The sequence below is a fragment of the Dermacentor silvarum genome, chromosome 7, assembly GCF_013339745.2.
Source record: "Dermacentor silvarum isolate Dsil-2018 chromosome 7, BIME_Dsil_1.4, whole genome shotgun sequence".
Taxonomy (NCBI): Eukaryota; Metazoa; Arthropoda; class Arachnida; order Ixodida; family Ixodidae; genus Dermacentor; species Dermacentor silvarum.
Genome location: NC_051160.1, coordinates 5,812,315 through 5,832,514, shown reverse-complemented (window position 1 = coordinate 5,832,514; position 20,200 = coordinate 5,812,315). Strand labels below are relative to the sequence as shown.

The window sequence follows — 20,200 nt, the reverse complement described above, 5'->3', positions numbered from 1 at the left end:
GATACACAACAGGTGCCGAATGATTTCCTCGCACCTACAGAAGTGGCACGTCGGGCTATCGGCCATTCCAATACGGTAGGAGCAAGAGGTCGTAAACGACACTCCCGGCCATAAGCGTACAGCAATGTTACTTTCCAGCGATAGTTGCTAGATGACACTTGTAGCTGTTGCGAGGGGTACAGCTTACGCAGCCGGGAATTGGGGACGCTCGGAGACACTCGCGAAGCAAGGGGTTGTCCGCATAAAAACTGATCCTTTTGTCGTGCTCGCGGTTCGTGCATATTACCTTGTTCTTTGTTGTTTTTATGTCATTTTAAGCTCGCGTTTTCTCAGAATATTCCGTCATTTTTTTTACCGAGTGTGGTTGTTTTTCGCGCATGTGCAACCAATGCCTCCTTTACCAGATACCTGCCGCGTGGTCTGGTAAACCTGGTTCCGTGCCCTCTCCCTTATCTCGTCTCCGCGAAAAGGCAACGAGCGCCACTTGTGGCGCACGTCTGCAACCTAGATCACCTGCTGCGGCCTCTGAGATTACCGTAGCATATTTTACCGTCTCGGAGTCGGCAGGCGCTATCGAAGCGCGGGCGGAAGTCTTCGGCCGCCACCGCCGCCGCCGGAAGTTGAAAAGGCAACGAGCGCCGCCTCACGGAATTTATGCTGAACTAAGGGAACCCCCCCCCCCCCAATGGAAAAGCGAGCGACACGGCGGGCATCTAGTAAAGGAGGCATTGGAGCAACGGCATGGAAGGGAGAAAGGGGGGGGGGGGGTGGGTGGAGGGCTTCCTAGTGATTTCAATTGTAAGTTAACACTCGTGTTATCCATGTCTTCCTTTCCGTCCCATGTGTTTAGAGCTTGTTTAACCTTTTATTGCGATAGCAATTACGTGGACACTCCAAGCGCATTTCTGCCGTCGCCGTGATGTTCCGCATACAGTCGAAACACTATAACATCGTCGCTGCGAGCCGTACGCTGTATGCGCGAGTCAAAGCTTGGGGGCCGACGATCACGGCTCAGCCTCGCACGCGCGAGGGGGGGGGGGGGGGGGGGGGCAGAATTGCTGCGCGGCTGGCCGCACGAGGCACTTTGCGTGTATTCGCGGACTTCTTTCACACTCCGAAAAACACTTTTATGTAGCACGTATTGAGTAAAAGAAAGCTGTAAAGGGAGTTTTACATGATGCTCTACAATTTTCTAATTTACGCTTTTATTGTAATTATAATATTTGAGAAGTTGATTGATTAATTAATCAAGACTAAATATGCAATTAGGCGGAATGAAAGAAATAATCTGAGTATCTGCAAGCGACGGCAAACAACATTACCTTGGCTCTGTCCAGCTACGTGGCATTTGCATATTTTTAAGCATGATAGTTGGGACACCCAGTATATATATATATATATATATATATATATATATATATATATATATATATATATAATTATAGCCACTGTTATGTCTTCTTTCTCCCTATATATATAGTAACTGGATTTTTCAATGGGCCGAGGTCGGTCCGGCGACCGAAACTGTTGGGTAAATAAACCTATGATAACCGCGAATTCGTGCTTTTCATTTCTCTCTCTCTCTCTCTCTCTCTCTCTCTATATATATATATATATATATATATATATATATATATATATATATATATATATATATACCCACTGTTCTTTCTCCTTCCTTTTCTTTTCCTCACTATCAGGCACTCATCTTCCTGCACATTAGCTTTCCCAGTGCTACCCGTAGCAATATAGAGTATATAATGTAACACAAGAAAGACGTACCGTCGGCTGTTTCGTAAGGGAACGTTGCAGTCGGGCTTCAGTAAACTGATTAGCACCAAGCTCAGTGTAAAATCAGTTTTTCTTTCTTTCTTATTTTTCATGCGACTGCGCTTGGCAGATGGGGGACCGCTCCCTTATAGAGTAATTCTAAACTAGAGCCAGTATTCCGCATCAAGTTAGCCGTATTAAACAGCCTCTAACTACATATAAGTGAAGAAGAAAGTTTGATATCAACTTATACGCGTGAAGTCCGGTCCGCCTCGAGCAATCGACTAATTGCATTAGGCTGTCCTTTGAATTTTGCCCACGTACTTCAATTCTACCTTCTTAGCATGGCGCCTTATAAAGTGCTCTGTGGGCTAAGCAAACTTAGGAAAAGGGCCTTGTAGTAATAAAATTCGCGCATACCGCGTTAGGCCCTCTCTCACTCTGGCTTATTTAATTAACTCTTGAGTACTGACGTCTTGAGTAGTGCTCGAATGGAAACTAGAAAAAAATAAGTTGACAGGCATTAGCAAATTGACTTTTGCAATAGCAAAACAAGCCACCCTTATCTGCAGAGAAGCCTTGATAAGCTAGAAAAGACGCGAGATGGAGACGCAACTTCCCACCCTGTAGCTCCACTCCACGTCTTCAATTATGACGACGGACTAAAGCGTCTGTAATTACATAGCATTTAAGTTGCGCTCTATAAGGACCAAACAGTAAGAGCCTTTGGGACTCTTTTCTGTAGAAAAAGAAGACTGGCCGAACGCGCGCAAGTATCTTAAGATCTGCGACGTCAAAATGACGTACTGGCGGTGCTGTAACGGCGCGGAATCCAAAACGAGAAAATTTGGCCCCTCTTATTTCTTCCTTCAATAACCAACGTTCTTGGGCGGCCAAATAGATGCAAATAATGGAGTCTTGAACTAATAAGTAACCATTATATTCTGATGTAAAGTGTTCATTCAACATGAAGGGTAGCCGGTATTAGTTTTGGGCAATAGTGTTTCTTTATTTTTTTTTTTTTCATTTTCATTTGTTTACATTTTGTCGGCCGCACGTACAAGCCAACCGCGATATTTGAAGCACGAAGGCCGAGAAAAGGCTTAATTTTGGTGCATTTTTATCACTGGACCTGTAATTTCATGACGCAGTATCATGGTCGCACGGGAAAATGTACGTAAAGCTATTCAGGATACGTTATCAGCGACGAAATTCATTTATCATTTTTTTTTTTGCGGATTCCCCACTCTGGAAAGAACGTTTTGCGGTTCCATGTAATTGCCAGCAGCAGGACTGCTTGACTGCGTGAAGAATCAAATGAGTCTGGGTAATCTCATTTTCTTCCATAGCGGTTATAACGAGCAAATTTGACTAGCTCTTACGAAGTATCGCCCAAGACAGCTGGCCAAGAAACGAGCGAACGGCGCAGCCCGCGGACAAAAGTAGACGAGTTCACTTCAGAGGGCAATTAACTCGCCCACACATAAGGCTCGCTGTCGCCACTCCGGAGCACAAACGAGGCAAGCCCTAATGATTTTCAGAAACGTCGGTAGCACATGCGTGCGAGCCCATATAGCGAGCTATAATCGCAGCCAATCAGGTATACACAGCAGCGACTCCGCGATGAGGCATGTATGTGTGTCTGGCTGGAGCAATCCAATCAATGTCATTATACCAGATAGCTGCGTTCCGGCTACAATGTGCCACGAAATTTTGGGCCACGTAAAACGCTTTCAGGTTGTTTATATACACTGAGTGTATGCATTTTTTCTTCGAACACATTTTTTATAAAGAGAGCGCACAAAATTTACTAAAGTTACGTCAGTACAGGTGAATTATCTGCCGAGGCGGACATCATTTTCAATAAAAACCAAAGCAATCCATTCACTAATTAATATAATGACATTAATTAAACAATTACAAACTTTAAGGCATACGTTTATATAGGAAAGCTGAATTAGATCGGCATAAACGTCTAGTTCTGTGTTACTGCATTGCAAGACGGCCATTTAGATCAACTGGCGTTCAATTATTCGTGCAATTTACCTGATTACGAGAGCGGCTAGTGGTGCCTCCGTGCTTTCGCACTTGAACTACCAGCGGATGCAAATTGAAACGTTCGCAAATATAGATGTTTCTGATACCACTGCCGCTCGCTGCAAGTTATTCATGATTGAGAACGCACGCCTCCTTCGCATGACTTCCAGTACAATATAGGCGGCCCCGCGGAGCGCTGACAAATCTAGGAGGTGACTTGCTGGGATTTGCCACCCTGAAGCTTCCGCACCAATTCGCGGTGACGCCATGAATTTCGAAAGCGTCTGCTCGTGTCTGGCCAATGTTTGTCGGCAAAGGAGGAGTTTTAAACGATCCGAAGACTTAATACAACAAGCCGAGGAAACCTGTCCCCATGCTAAAGACGGTGCAGATACAAAATAAACACATTAACAATGTTGACGTCGTGCTAACGCAGCCGCACTCAGATTTCGGCGCGAAATTCGAAAGGGAAACTTTGACGTTTATACTGTCAACTAAAGTAATCAACCTTTGTCCCCCGTCAAGTGAATAAAAATAGAGTTCTCTAGGTACGCCTTCCCACTCCAAACATAACTCAATGGTGCATTCAACAGGCCGCTTTCGAACGCTTTTGAGGGCTCTAATGCGCTTTCGCTGTGCGATCTGGATTCGGCTTGAGGAAATCTAGCCCCCGGAACACATTTGACTGGTTCATCCAGAGAACCGCGATACAGCTCAGGCCACTCGTAGGAGCCCTCATATCACCTTCAAGTTGGGAGTGCGAAGGAGACAACAGAATTCCGACACAATCAATCAATCAATCAATCAATCAATCAATCAATCAATCAATCAATCAATCAATTAATCTTATTAACGTGCCCAGGAACAACCTGCTGCTATTGGTGCTGGCGCACGTGAGGAATGGGTATAACATACACAGATATACAGTTTTTTTTATAAGGTCCAAAATTAAAAAAGTTGTCTGTGTCAGGTAGCACAATTCTAATGCTTGATCGAAATTACTCGATGAGACGACCATTACTTCTACGAGAAATCATAATGCCTACTTCAATAATTAACATCTTTATCCTTACTAACTTTTTATTTAGTTATTTTACAGCACATATTTAAATCTACGAATTATAGCCGGTGAGTTCGCAAGGCGTATCCACTTGGAGCGAATCCTATGGACTGCACCAGTTTCGAGATGTTAATTTTCAAAGTGTCTAACGAAATGCATTGGTACATAACATAACTGTTGTGCTTCAATGCATAAAACAGAGTTTTCTAAAAAAAAAAAATGTAACTGGAACGCCAATGCACTTCGTTGGTGGTCTTGGTGGTCAAAATAGAAATAAAAAGTGCAGTTTCTACAAAAATGCGGTTTACAATATATAACATACATAATATAACACAACACAGCATAACGTAACATAGCATAACATAGCGTAGCGTAGCATTACACAAGATATAACACATAACATAGAGAAAGAAAACATCAACTGAGATTTCTGGAAGTCTGGACACAAAGCACACGGTACCCTCCACAAGGCAGACACGTACACGCCAACAAAGAAGAACAAATAGTACACCTGCCCTACACCAACGGTCCGCCGTACAACATACAAAAAGAACACCGCCATTTCTGGGAACGGGTCATCAAGTCGACTCGAGTGCTGCTCGGAAATTGGGCGAATGTCTGCGGAACAAGTCAATTTTGTATGAGTGTTCGCTTCAGGCCTGCAGAATCCTGGCCAAGGGATTCTTTGAGGAGCCAGAAGTTGATGCGTGAAAAGGTCCAGACACCCTAGTTATTTTTCGTGGAATTCGTATACTAACGTTATCCAATATTTCTGTGCAATCAATGAGACACTTTCCAAACTTGAATAAGACATTCAAGTCAGCTTTCGTGCGTCTGCAAGGCAGTGAGGACTGATAGCGAAGCTGTTGTTCACGGCCGACCTGCCAGGAGCACCGATATCGATGCAGAGAGAGAAATTTCCTCTGAACTCTGTCTACTAGATCTTTGTTAGACCGGCAAGTTCCAAACGACAGCCGCATATCCCAGCAGAGGTCGGCACAGGGGTGTGTACAGCTTAAGAAACACGCCTGCATTTCTGAACTCTTTCGAGATTCGACTTGCAATGCACAGGGTGCGCAGGTCGCGCTTAGTGATACATCCTAAGTGGGGCGAGAAGGTGAGGTTGGACTCAAAGATGATTCCAAGAGAAGTAAGGCCCCACTCCCGACAAAGTGTGGATTTGTCGAGGTGGTAAGGAAAACGAAACTCATCTGCTTTGCGTGTACATGACATTGCTTTTGTCTTTTGGTAGTTTAGCACTAGTTGGTTTGGCCCGCACCAATCGGCAAAGGCGAATACGTCTCGTTGAAGTAGAGAGCAGTAACGAAGGCTACGAATTTATTAGAATATCTTTATCTCATCGGCATGAAACAAGAAAGACGAGTTATATATGACTTTGGATACATCATTTACAAAGACACAGAACTGAAGCGGTCCAAGGACAGAGCCATGTGGCACACCACTGTCAGCTATGTACGTGCTTGAGGAATGTCGTTGGAGTACAGTCAAACACCTTGCTTACGTCAGAGTAAACATTGTCGAGCGGAGCCCTGTTCTCCACCGCTTCTGATGCGTGGACCATAAAGCTGGCGAGGTTTGTTGAATGGCCCAGTATAAACCCATGTTGATTAGGTATTAGGCTGTTCCGTACGCTTCATGCGATTAATGTGTGCAGGAGTGTGCAGGACAGACTCAAATATTTTCGAGGCAGAACAGAGGAGAGATATCTGTCTGTAGTTTTGTACGTCTGTTTTCGAGCTACATTTGTGGAAATGACACGAGAGGTTTTCCATGGTATAGGAAATGTTCGTGTTTTGAAGCAGGTGTTGTATATGCACGTTAGGATTGGACTAAGTACATTACTTAATGATTTAACACAATCCACAGGAATGCCATCAGGGCCACATGACAGCGACGGTCTTGCGCTGCGAATTCTTTTGGCGACAAGTTCTTTACTAATAGACGCAGTGCTTGGCGCATCGCCCGTGTGCAGCTGAAGGTCGGACGAAGTGCTGAAAACTGATTCAATGTGCTGTGCAAACGCACCTGGGACATCTTCGATAGTTTCATGATTGCTTGTTAACAAGGAGGTAGCATCTGTTTTACTTGATGTCGACCTCAGTTGCACATATATCCAGGAATGTCTACATTTTTTAGAAAGATAATTTTCGACTGAGCTGAGTTGAGACTGAGTTATTGTGATAACGCTCGCACAAATTTCCTACAGAGATATCGGTACTCCTTGAATTCAGCCTTCCATTTTTCAGATTCGCTGTTTGCTCTTTTGTGGGCCTGCTCTTTACAGTCCAGTGATTTGCGAAGCTCTGTCAAAAAACCAAAATGGGTAGCGTGAAGGGCGACTTCGTTTTAGGGGAACGTACTGTACATACGCATTCCCTCCTGCAGATTGAATGCCAGTAAAATATTGAACTTGATTATCTGCATTATCTGACTTTATTATAGGGGACCAGTCTGCGTTATAAAGGTAGTCATAAAAGCTGACGTAATTCCCAGCGGCGAAATTATACTGCTGAGAAACCCAAGCTTTTGGTCCATTTTTTGAAGCCTTGCCTGAGTGCTGCCACAATTGAAAAACAAGGATTATACTTATCTGCTCGAACCAGTTTTCTGTCATCACAGGAAACACGCACACTTTCCATGTTCGACAAACAAGTCCAATATGTTACCATGCGAGTTCGTCACGTGGTTCAACTGTAAAAGGTTGTTGAAAGAAATAAGATGAAGGAAAGTATATTTTTTATGTGTAATATAGTTGTTAAGGTGAGATATCGACAGGTTGTCTCATTGTATTACAAGTACATTAAAATCTCATAGTATTATAAAGTGATGCTTAGGGTGGCAAGTGATGATATTCCCAGTTTATTGTAGACGCTCATCGAATAAAGGAATAAAGATGGATTCGTCGAGAGTGGTATGTAAAATGCCCCTAATAGTATAGCTCTCCCCCGCCGCAAGACAGGTCTAGCCATAATGATTCGGGCACGTATTTCGAATCAATAATAATAATAATAATAATAATAATAATAATAATAATAATAATAATAATAATAATAATAATAATAATAATAATAATAATAATAATAATAATAATAATAATAATAATAATATCCGATCATGTGGCATTTCCGACTGCTCTGGGAGCAGCTGAACGTTCGGTTCGGGCGTGCGTTTTCTGGCTACAACGTAGAGAGACTTCCGCATCGGTGCAAACCGTGTCATAATAGAGCGGCAAGAACCAGTCGAAAGTACCAATAGTGTTTCGTTTTAGTGTTCCTTTCTGGCAGCGGGAACGATGGTTCAGTGTAGCAGCTGAGATGTTTCAAGGTATAGCCCCCTCTCGCAGGAGGAAGCGACCCCTCCGATTCTCGATATTTATAACTCGATAACGATATCGAAAACTGTCTGTTCTTCTTAGCGATAGTACCTCGATCTCTCTCTTAGGTCGCACAGTATCAACGAGCTCAGAAGCCTATATGGAGATACGTCCGGTTTCGTATCCAGCGAGGGGAAATTGCGTCTCGATGTGGGACCGAATAAAAGAAACCGTAGAGATGTGCTGACCGTTCGACGTTCCAGGTAGCGGCACAATCCTACATTCGCTGACATGGCGCCACGTTGCGCTGCCAGGGCGTCTCCGGAAGACAGATGCCATTTCCAAAGGGATAGCGAGAGGGAACGAGGGCACAGTGAGATCCAGCTCATGTCGCTCGCTATAGATAGATATAGATACTCGTCAGGATTCTGCAGACCTCCAACAAACGCTCACACAAATCTGACATGTCCCGCGCAGCACTCGAGTCGATTTGATGACCCGTTCGCTGAAATGACGGCGTTCTTTTTGTATGTTGTATGGCGGAACGTTGGTGTATGGCATGTGTACTCTCTGTTCTTATTTGTTAGTGTGTACGTGTCCGCCTTGTTCCCTGTGAAAGGCACCGTGTGCTTGGTGTCCAGACTTCCAGAAATCTCAGTCAATGTTCTTTAACTCTATGCTGTGTTATGTTTTGTTGTGTAATGATATGCCGTGCTATATATGTTGTGTTGTGCTGTATGTTATGGTATGATAAAACTTTATGCACGTCAGCACGTAGTGTGCTGTGCTGTGTTATATTATGCGTGTTAGCTATTGTAAACCGCATTTGTATGGTACGTGCACTTTTTGTTCCTATTAGTTGATGTGTGTATATATCTGTGCATGTAAGTTACACCTTTTCTCACTTGCACCAGTACCAAGACCCCCAGGGCGTTCCTGGGCACGTTAATAAAATTGGATTGATTGATTGATTGATTGATTGATTGATTGATGGATGGATGGATTGATTTATTATTCCTCAGGCGTCTGAGGTCATCTTTTTCCTGCGGCCCAGATGGCCTGCCAGCCGCCATTATCATAGCCTACGGCAGTATCTTTGTACCTGTGCTGGCATCAACATTTATTAACAGTTTCAATAATTTCACTTTCCCGCATGCTCGGAAATCCACTCGCGTTTTTCCTCTCCTAAAATCCAGCCCCAAAACATATATCACTAACTATAGGCCGATTTCTCTTCTCTCTGCAATCTCCTTTCCGAATTAGTTACTCAATCTATTGTTATTCAGTGCAAAGAGTGTTCCAAGTCAGCACGGATTTCTTTCTGGCCGGTTGACGACCACCAACCCTGCCAGCTTTATGGTGCAGGTTTCCACGCCCGTCTCGCAAATGGGTCAAGTCGATGCTGTGTACTGCGATCACAGCAAACTCTTTGACGTAGTCAATCGTCCTCTACCGCTCGAGAAGCTTGTGCGCTACGGTGTTGAATCTGCTATTGTAGCTGTAGTACGCACCTTTGTTTAGTAGCGCGATGCTTTACATTGCAAGTAAGGGAAGTGACAGGAGAGAGCGCTCACTCCACAGCGCCCTTTCCTGTCACTTCTCTTACTTCCCATGTAGATCATCGCACTGCTAACAAAAGATGCAACATTACCAGCATGCCCGTTCAGCCCCCTTTGCGAATCTACTAGGCAGCTATATCTCGTCGATAGATCCTGCTTCGTGAGTGCCAATGATCAACGTTCTTTTTTTTTTCTTTTTTTCGCCTGTGTGGTATCTAATGGTGTGCCGTTTTTGAGCCGCTTCTCTTCTTAATTTTCCTCAATGATGTTTCCTCAGCAATCCTTCATTTCTTTACGCTGACGACAATATTTAAGAAGATACGCAGTATTGACGACTTCCGCGCTCTGCAGTCCAACCTATTCTCATTCTCTGAATGATGCCAGTTAAAGGAGCTCACTCTAAATTCACCGACAAGTACAATTTTGTCCTAGTCGCGTAAAACCCATAATATCGTATGCCCTTACTCTCTTGATCATTCAGTGTTGGCGAGGGTTGTTTAAATAAGTGACCTCGGTGGCACGCAAAGCTGAGAACGCCCACTCTGCAGCGCCTAACATCACGAGGCCTGTGCGCGCTCGCTTCCGTCCGCAGACTTACCAAAGGATTTCCGTACCCCGCTTGCCTTGCTCAAACATCCACCTGTCCCCCATTACTTCTCGAATATGCCTCGGTGGTGTGGAATGGCGCAAGCAATTGAATTGGCGTTTTAACTGAGCCTGTGCAGAACTAGTTCATGAGTATCCATAACCATCGTTTTCTGACCACACGCGTGCACCAACAACTTTTCAAGTCAAACAATTATCCTACGCTTCCGTCACTTAGCTGCAGACATAGTTGTACCAACGTCCTCTTTTTATACAAAGTAGTTCCTGGAATAATTACATATTCGGATCTACTAGCTTTTGTTTCTGTGCGGGTTCCGCAGAAGACTACCAGGAAACATATAGACCCTTCCACGTTCCTGCCTCTTTCAGCAGACAGTCGCCTCTCCACAGAATGCAAAATGTTTCAAAGCGTGTCGTATTCTTTCTGTTTCGCATTCTCTTGAGCCTTCTTTCTCGCTGCGCTCCTCTCCTGACTTCCAATATTGTTTCTCTATCCTTACGTACATGCTCTCTGTCTCTAAATTTTATGGTATTGCTGTACTGTTGTTCGCTGTGTAGCTGTTTATCTAGTTCTTTTTTTAAATATATTTTTAACCATAACTTTTAGTATTATTCGTTCTACATCTTTCCCCTTTTGTTTTTGATTTTCTGTGCGTCAGCACCCAGACCTTAGTGCTATGCCTGGACATTAAAATGATTGATTGATTGATTAATTTATTGATTGCATGTCGTGAATATCCATGACGCGTACCTATAATCGAGGATTGTCCATGAATGAGGTGGTTAAGAGAAAGGTATAAGGACGAGGTGCATTAACAATTCGGAAGTTCTCACTTGCAGATGAGAAAATTGTAGCGTGCGGGAAGAGAGAGACAAAAAGAAAATCAACAAAACACGATAAATTAGACAAAAAGTTTTTTTGGCTAACTCCGATTTGTCTATAGTTGTTCTTCAAGACAAGGAAGGGAAAATGGTAGTTAACAGAAGTGTTCATTAATATTCATTTAAACTAAGAAAATATTTGGCATTCTATTCGCTAGTCGAAGCGAGACTCTTTACAGAAACATGCGTGCACAGCTTGACGAAAAACGTTCCATATCCGGGCGCCTATAAAACAGAGCGACGATGTTTGGCGGCGCTAAGCAATGCGTGGTCCATGTGCGACGCCACAGTGGAAGGATTCTGGAGCCGCGTATTCACAGAAATGTTCCCTGCGAAAGCGTGATTGATGATTGGCAGGCGCCATCGGCTGTCGTTTCGCCATATCACCTCGACCGCTGTCACTTTGGACGGCTTGCGCAAGCCGGCCGATCAGAAATCACCATTACGCGAGAGACGTTGTGTGAATGTATAGGTCTTGATCGAATTTGACCATGTGGCGCGTCTATTCTTGTTGCTTTCTATATATTTCCCAGGGTACATGTATTTCCTTCTTTCCTGCCTTCTTTCTCTCTTTGTAACGCTATGTAGACTACGCAGTACAAATGGAACGGCATAAGCTACCAGAGCTGTCAAATTTAAGTTACACTTTCAAGACTCACGGTGACACTACATCGAATAAAGACTGACACACTTCCTTCTCAAGTTTGTGTGCACGCATTTTTCGATTTCGCGCTGTTTCTACACTTACACTTTTCTCGCCCAACGTTTACGCCTATCATTTCGTAGGCGTGATCGCATTACATTATTATGCTACGCTTTCGTCTGATGGCGTGAACAGGCGCGATCGGGCATGTCTACGCGGCACTCGGCCTAATGTCGCAAATAATAAACACTTCCTTAAATCAAACGGATAAGGTCGTCACTGTGCCTTGCGTGCAACGTATACGGGAACACAAAACCGACTTAATCTGCCCTTGTAGGCTATTTAGCCTACAAAGAACAGCCTTAATGTTGGCATTGAACGTTAATCAAAAACTGCCACCCCTTGAGCTAAGACACGTCATTGGCCAATAGACTAACCCTGCCATCTGGCGCAACGAAAGCACTTCGTAAACATCCTCAGACACACTGGTCTTAATGAGACACTTTAGTTTATCGAGTGTTGTGGTGTATTTTGCGTAGGTTGTTTATCTGTCATGCACTGTACATACCATTTCATTTTTCATCACACCGACCAGAAGTAGCTTGCTCCTCGTGCCGCCAGGGAAACCTCTCCAAGACCCTATCTCTCTCTCGCGCGCGCGCTTGTGATATACGCATAACGTATTTCTTTTTATTCAGCATGACAGCGCACACGTATTGTCTGCAAGTATTTATTATACCGCAGTTACTCTGTTTGTGGCAATCCCACGAGACCACTCAAATTTCAGTTATAATTCTTATTGTCCGTTGTCGTGATTTAGGTGTTACATTTGTACTGTTTGCATAGTAATATCTATACTTTTACATGCTACATTATTGTATTCGTTATTTTTGGGTGCTGGGAGCGGGTTCCCACGGTATTGAGGTTGTAGCGCGAAAGCAGGACACAGAACAATATCACTGAGCACAAGGTAATTATATTATTTGTCCTTAATTCGCGCTGTGACCCCAGTACCATAAGAATGCAGATTAGTTGAATTCACCAGGCTTATAACGCTCACATATCATTTATTTTTCATCTAACCCTCCAATACGCTGTGACTAAAGGCCTTAACATTATTATCATCATTCTCCTCTGTCTCTCTCTCGCTTGTTCTTTTTTTTTTTGCTTACTTTTTCATAGCGTAGCCACCTAACAAGGTTGCGAATTGAAACTGTAAATTTCCTACTTAGAAAACAATATATATGGTCGAAATAAACTCGTTGTTCGTACGAGCGTCTACGCGCTATAAGCGCTATAATACATATATATCAGGGTGGGCGAGTATTTGAACTTTCGAATACGAATAGAATATTACGCACTAACTATTCATAATCGAAAATGAGCTATTCAGTATTTTCGAATATTTCAAACTAACCAAATATCCTCATATTGACTAAGCCTATAGCGCAATTCGCAACCAAATATTTCGCAACAACTGTCCTGTTAAAGCCTCGTTACTCTTCTGGGTCTGCTAAAAAACATCGCAAATTAGCAGTGAAACAACGACAAAATTTTCCAAGCAATGCATAAAGAAAATTAGTAATGCAACGTTTTCTTTTCGGTTTCACAGCGGAAGCCTACATTACAACCTCTGATTTTCGCTTGTAGTCTGTCATTTAGTGGTTTTGTCAGTCTAGTCACGGAGCAGTTTTTTTGTGTGTGTTTCTTTTACGCTACAACCACGGATGTTTTCCTTCCAACGGGTCCTTTTACATCTGTCTATGGCGCACTAGTCCTTAGCGGCTTTTTCTTTTATTTTCCCCACAACCACTGATCTTTCTTTCGGCAACCATACAGCGGCTATTCAGTCTCAAAAGCTCGTTTGCTACCACGCTCTGAAGATGTTGAGAGGCTATTCTTGAAGCTTTTTTAATGACAATTAGTGATCTTGTGTTTCAAACTGATGAATAGTTGTCCCTGACAGCTAACTTATTTTCTTTACTAGTTAGAACAAGCGTGGTACCTAAGTATACCAGAATAAATATTCCTGCTGTAATATGCGTCCGCGTTTGACTATTCGACATTCGATTCCATATTCGTACTCGATTCATAATATATATATTACGACCTAGAGCTGGTCGTCACGACAGAAATTTCTGTAGCGAGATCTGTTTCTCACTTTTCAAAATGAAGTCGATTTTGTTGTATCTGCAGCAATTTGCGTTGTAAGCCTCATTTCTCAATATTACAACATTGCCAGTTCTTTCGCGACGAACAAAACATCTTGTCTCGGTACGCGACACGCTCATCGCTCGAATCGCTCTCTTATTTCGAGACTTTCTTTTTTTCACGTCGGTTTATGCTGAGCAATTCAACGCCATAGTCTTAGAATAAATGGCACAAAAGAGTAAAATAACTGTTCATAGTTTTTTTTATATATAAACAATGAACTTGGAAAGAAAAGACTTTTAAAAAGAAATTATTTTTATAGAATAAAATGGGGCATGCAGGATGTGTAAGCGGCAGGTCGATATATTTGAATCCGTCTGAAATCTGATATCTCAGGAATCTTTTCGATATGGCATTGCGATTGGAAATTTTAACACCGGCATGGTTATCTTGCGCTGTAGAGTATATGTATACGTCTTGCACTGGCCTTCAGAAGATAACGTTGTTTTGTTGTCTAGTCTTATCTGTCATCTCTTTATTTATTATTGGCATGATAGAGGATGCTGACCACAGTTATTTAACCACTAATGCACATCGTTCGTGCGGAAGAACGAGCTGGACAGGCAATGCACGCACAACACCTTTACAACATGACAGCCAAACACGGCAAGATTACAAGGAATGTCTCAAGGCAACAATGTGAACAAAAACGACAGTATCACATAGAATACGAGGCGACAGTACAAATAAAGAACGCTTATGACCGAAAGGTTTTTTTACATCTGTTAGTAGCCCCTAACAATGCCATCGTCCTCAAAAAAATATTTTTAATGCTATCAAAGCGCACTATCACATTGCTCTTGTTGACAACGGCCGAAACATATGCTCAGGCATAGTTCTTTTGTGCTATTCTTTCCAGAATGAGCGCACGTGCTATATATAGGCCAACAACAAGTCCTACTGAAAGTTTCTGCGCCGCACCGGCAGGTTTTGTACGCCTACCGTCAACACTTCGAATTCGCACGCTGCGCACGTACACACAACACCGAGGCGCGTAGCCAGGGTATAAGCGTTTGAATGCGGCTGTGTTGATCTAGGAGGTCACGAAAAACCACGGAGTGCTTTCAAGCGTACAGTTGACAATGAGAAGAAGGTTGTCACTTATGTTGCCAACTATCACGAATTTAGCGCGACAGTCCCCACTTTTGAGTGCCGAATCCCGACTTGACCCAGTCAGGACGGTCAAATGTTCCGACTTTTGCTGTTAGCTACCGAATAGCAATCAATAAGCCAGGTTTCCTTTGTATATCGCCTGACAGCTCATTTGCACATTCATATCTTTTGTCTTCCATTGCAGTGTCATAAACATAAAGACGGTCCTGTTTTTGGCATTGCTCTAGCTGTGTTGTATAGATCCCAACAATTCCCAGTATACCTCCATTTGTATTGGTGGCCATGTTAGCCTGGTAAACTACTGCACTTTTATTCTTGTAAATCGCCACATGGCAGTACTAAATATAGTTGTGGAACTTTGTTGTACGTATAGACAAGCGGTTCCTACCCCTAGCCTAGCTTAGCCTAGCCGGTTCTACGCTCATTTTGTCGGTTGCCGGTTCGCACTCGACATTGGTACGCCATTTTCCGGTTCTCCCTGTTCTCCGTTCATTGGCGCATTACAGGCTGCATTGGAAACGCCCTGCTACCCGTTCATATATATAGCGTGCAACTGAACTGCTGCAAGCGGATTCACTTCTGATTCCCCGCATGTTTTTCTGTGTTTTCTCTTGAGACAACTGCTTTCTTTTCTGCCGTCACAACAACAGGGCGTCAGGCTTTTACGACAGAACATTCTCTCAATACGACACGACAGACTTCGTCTGTCTGTCACCACGACTGAAATTTGAGACGTGACGACAGCTTCGCGTTCTGAACAGCGACAGAAATATTCGTTGTTACCATAACAAAACCTTCTCAGTCTATTTTTCCTCTCTAGGAGCACCGATATTCCTATTCATCGATGGGGAACGCAAAATTGTTATCGATAAGCGTATGCTGCGTCGATTCAGGTTTCAAGTTTAGTTTATCGATAGAAAACGTTCTGGTACAGAACGAGGTCCAAAGTTCACGCTATCTAGGAGACCTCTCGTTATAGGATGTATAAAATAATGCGACAATGACATTCATAAAATAAATACAAGAATGTACAAATAATTAAATTCTTTATTCATGAAAGATATGAAATCAAAATTTTACTTTTGTGAAGAGTAATGTTTTATTTGTGTATTCATTAGTTCTTCGCGGACCTAAATGGGTTGTGAGCAACGATTGAGAGAGCCGATTTGGCAAAACGCAAGTTACAAACTTACGACTTTCTAACAAAAGCAGTCGCCAAATTATTGTACGCTGAAATGTGACAATTACACAAAATTCGACACGACGAACCTACGTCCCAGACGACACTGCTACAATAAATTGCCGTACACGAACGCGTAACGAAGTGAAACACACATAAAGCGTTGAAAATTCACTACAGTTGTATTTCGTCCCGTTGTCGTGCGCTGCAATTTATTAAACACAAATGAACTCGTCCGAGAGTCTATTCTTACGATACTGTTACATCAGACTAATACTGAGTGTTGCGGAAGTATTACACACGACGTAAGTGTATTTCGAGCGTGCAGATGTGAATGTGGGATGTAAATCTGCGTCTGCTTTGAACGCTCTCTACAAATTCGTCTGCTTCGCAGGCTCTAAAACAGACCGGATTCCTGAAATTTCTGGCATCCACGTTTATTCCAAAGCAACGGTGCTCAACACTTGCCCTCGTTGCAAATGACTGCACCATGTGTGTGGTAGCGTACTTCTTAATAGCAATTAAGGACGCGAGCTTCAGCTCACATTATCATTTCATTCATACAACCATTTAACCTTGTGGAGAATACGGTGACATATTTGTTGCCAACATTTCCACTACCATAACAAATCAATCAATCACTTGTCATGTCGAAACTTTGAGGATATGTGATTTGCGCCACGCGCACACTGCATTTTCCTAAATGCAAATTTCACCAAGATTGCTACAACGACTTGCCTAACGAGAAATTTCAACTTTCGGCAAAGCACTTGAACGGAGAGTCGAAGTGCGGCCCTAAGTAGAACAGTTCCCCCTACACAAATATTCAAGCTCCTTCGCTGTTCGAAATATCGCGAGTTACAATCTAAAAAGGAGTCGGATTTCGTCAGCCGTCTAAGGTTTTCGCAAACGAAGACAATTGAGCCTATAACGACGAAATCGATAAATGTTTACCCGTCAGTTAGTCTGTGCGATCACGTGCGTCTCTCGTTTCTTTTTTTAATCTTCACATATTATTTCCGTTTTTCAGAAAGCTTTCTTTTTTTCTACTTCTTTTCATAAGACGCCAACACAAAGACATATCTCCACGATTTCATTGCCGAAAAGCTTCCGCGGGACATTCGGGGAAGTTTATACGAAGGCACTCAGAAGGGCTTTTTTCAGCGGTTTGTTGTTTAGCATATGCGACAACTGGTTACTACAGTGACTAGTGAAAGTAAGGCGACACAACGCCAGCCATGTCGTGATCTCCGAGAAAAATAAAAGGAAAATGAAAAGCCGTTCGTGATCAGCCAGCCAGAGTCAACAGGTGCGGTGAAGTCGTGTAGGGGCTGCGCCTGACAAGGAGGGCAAGCTGTTGCATTCGCGTACAGTATCCGCATAATATACGCTTTGTCCCTGTAGAGCAAGCGAGGACTCCGCTGTTGGATTTTGCGTAATTGAAGGCGGCACTGTTCAGAGATGACTTGGAGCTGTGCCATGCTCCACGTAACTATATGTCAGTAGGTGCCATGTCGCAGAATACGAAAATCACACTTGAAATGCGTTTCGAGTACAGCAAGCTGACATGAAAATGCAGGTTGTAGGGTGAGCACGGTGGACTAACACGCGATGTTACATATTGTCTCTGTGTTGAGGCGAAGGAAATCGGCTTTCGCGTCAAGGAATGCGAGGAGACGGTTACTTTCTCTCGGTGATGCAGGCGCCTTCCACATCTAATCGAAGTAACCAAAACAAAAACTACGTTTTTCACGTTCGTGACGTACTAGCCAGTGACAAGAATCAATTTTAAAAGCTTCCATGCCCCAGAGCTGTCAACGGGTCTTCCGAGGATATTTTAAAGTGGTCATGTGAAGTCTGGACCTTCTGCTAGCAACGAAGGAAATTACATGACGTAAAATACGCGACCTGAACAGGTACTAAAAGGTAACAACGCCTAACAAGTAACAAGTGCCCTTGCAGACCTTGTTGGCTAGCCGACAAGGTCTGCAAGAGTACTTGTTACAATAATGCAAAAGAGGCTGCCGGTCAATATCTCGCGTCGAAATTGTGTTTCAGGTCATTCATTCGCCATATCACCCCAAAGAGAGCACGTACGCTGGGAGATATTTGGAACGTGAGTTTGCGGAAAATATTCCAAATTTATGGAGCGTAAAAATCAGGATACCTCGCTGCACAGAACAATTTGCCTTGTGTGTAAGTAGCTGTTGAGTTGGATCTATTTGTAGCAAAGGAGAAACAAATATTGTTGCGGTGAGACTGTTGCGGTGAGACCCTTCGGGGTTACGGGCAAGGAGCAGTAGTTGCACGCAGTGAAATTGCCAAGCATTTCCGTTTCGGATTTTTGCTTGTAGCTATACAGTCAATACGGGTCAAATAAAACTGTGGGAAATCAAAGATGCGCTTCTTCAAATTATTGAAAAACGCGCTGTGCGAAAGTGAGTCGAAGGAGGGGAAAAAAAAAAAAAAAGAAAGCATGCACGTCGAACCTTTGACGCACGGGTGCTCCTCCAGAAAAGCGGCGCGCTTGGCTCTCAACTTGCGGATCACCGAGTTCTCGTGTGGTGCCTCAATCGTTGAAAAAATGGACGCGCCAATCACGATGAAGAGAAAGTAGAACGCTATGAGTACGAGCAGTCGCACGTTGCTCCGTGCCAGCCGCATTTCGCACAGCTGCTTCGTGCAGGTTCACCACCACCAAGTCACAGCACTCGTAACTTTTCCTCTCTCCCCCACCCGGCACAACCACGCACAAGAACAGTCGCTGTTCAAACCACGATTCGGTGCTCTAGCGGGGTCGGTCGGTTTGCCGTTCACAGGCTCACCCCACGGCGACGAAGACGACGCCGCTGAGCCGGCGATTCCAAAGCGGTGAGCGGCGACTCGCAACCCCACGGTTCGGGCTCCACCGTACGACGCCGCAAAAATCCCGAGGGCATTGCGCCTGAATCTTATTTATTTATTTTTTCACTCGTCCAAATTGACCCTCTCTCTTCCTCACAGCCGACTTTACTTTCCTCGCTAGCCCCGAATGCACAGGAATCAAGGTGGCCAAGAAGCATGCGCGGGGGCACAACACGACGAAAGCGCGCCCACCCGCACGAAAAAACTCCGGCCCGCGGCTCCCGACGTCTGCAGTCTGCGGCGCGGCAGCGGGCAGCGTTGTTGGCTCGACGACGCTACAGGCGCGGGGCAGTCACGGCGCATGCGAGGGCGGCGACGTCATAAGACGCCCTGGGACCTTTACCGCACCAAAGGCAAGGCTTCATCAGTCACGTGGTTATGATACATAATGATAAAAACTTTCTGCACTTCTTCGGCACCTTTAATAATTAACCACGCGTCAAGTTTGCAAAAAGGGAAAGCCCAATTTGCGCGCTAACGGTACACAACATGGCCGACACGAACCGTGCTCTCTCTATGCTCTCTGTTCAGATGCGAGCGGGAGTTGAAAAGAGAGAGAAAAAAATGAAGGAGAGCAAGGGGAGAATGCGCATTGGCAGCATTGAAAAAGGAGCCGAGCCGAGACAGATCGATCCAAGCCAAAGCCGGTGAACTCCAGCGCCAGAGCATCTGCAGCAAAGGGCTCGCAGCTTCGGCAGCCCTTTACGTTCGCAGCGTCGTACTGCATGCGACCGCTCCGTGGCGGTGTTGGCGGCTCGTCGACTATACGGATAGGAATCCGTGAACAACGATAGTGCAGTCTCCGCTGCTTGCTTCTGCCGTGCACGCTCGCTCATCTCATCTCGAACGGCCTGTCGAACGCGGTCAGGCGTATACAGGCGGACTCGGCGAGTCGCGCGGA

At 44.2% G+C, this 20,200-nt stretch overlaps 1 protein-coding gene across 1 annotated transcript in view; it reads right to left on the bottom strand.

The window, feature by feature from the left end:
* Positions 1-19,544, bottom strand: part of LOC119457477 (potassium channel subfamily K member 1-like) — a 221,147-nt gene extending 201,603 nt beyond the window's left edge. The window contains exon 1 of the mRNA XM_037719058.2: positions 18,885-19,544. Coding sequence (XP_037574986.1) covers positions 18,885-19,059 — 175 coding nt within the window. The 5' untranslated portion in view covers positions 19,060-19,544. The remainder of the gene's footprint in view (positions 1-18,884) is intronic.
* Positions 19,545-20,200: the final 656 nt, after the last annotated feature.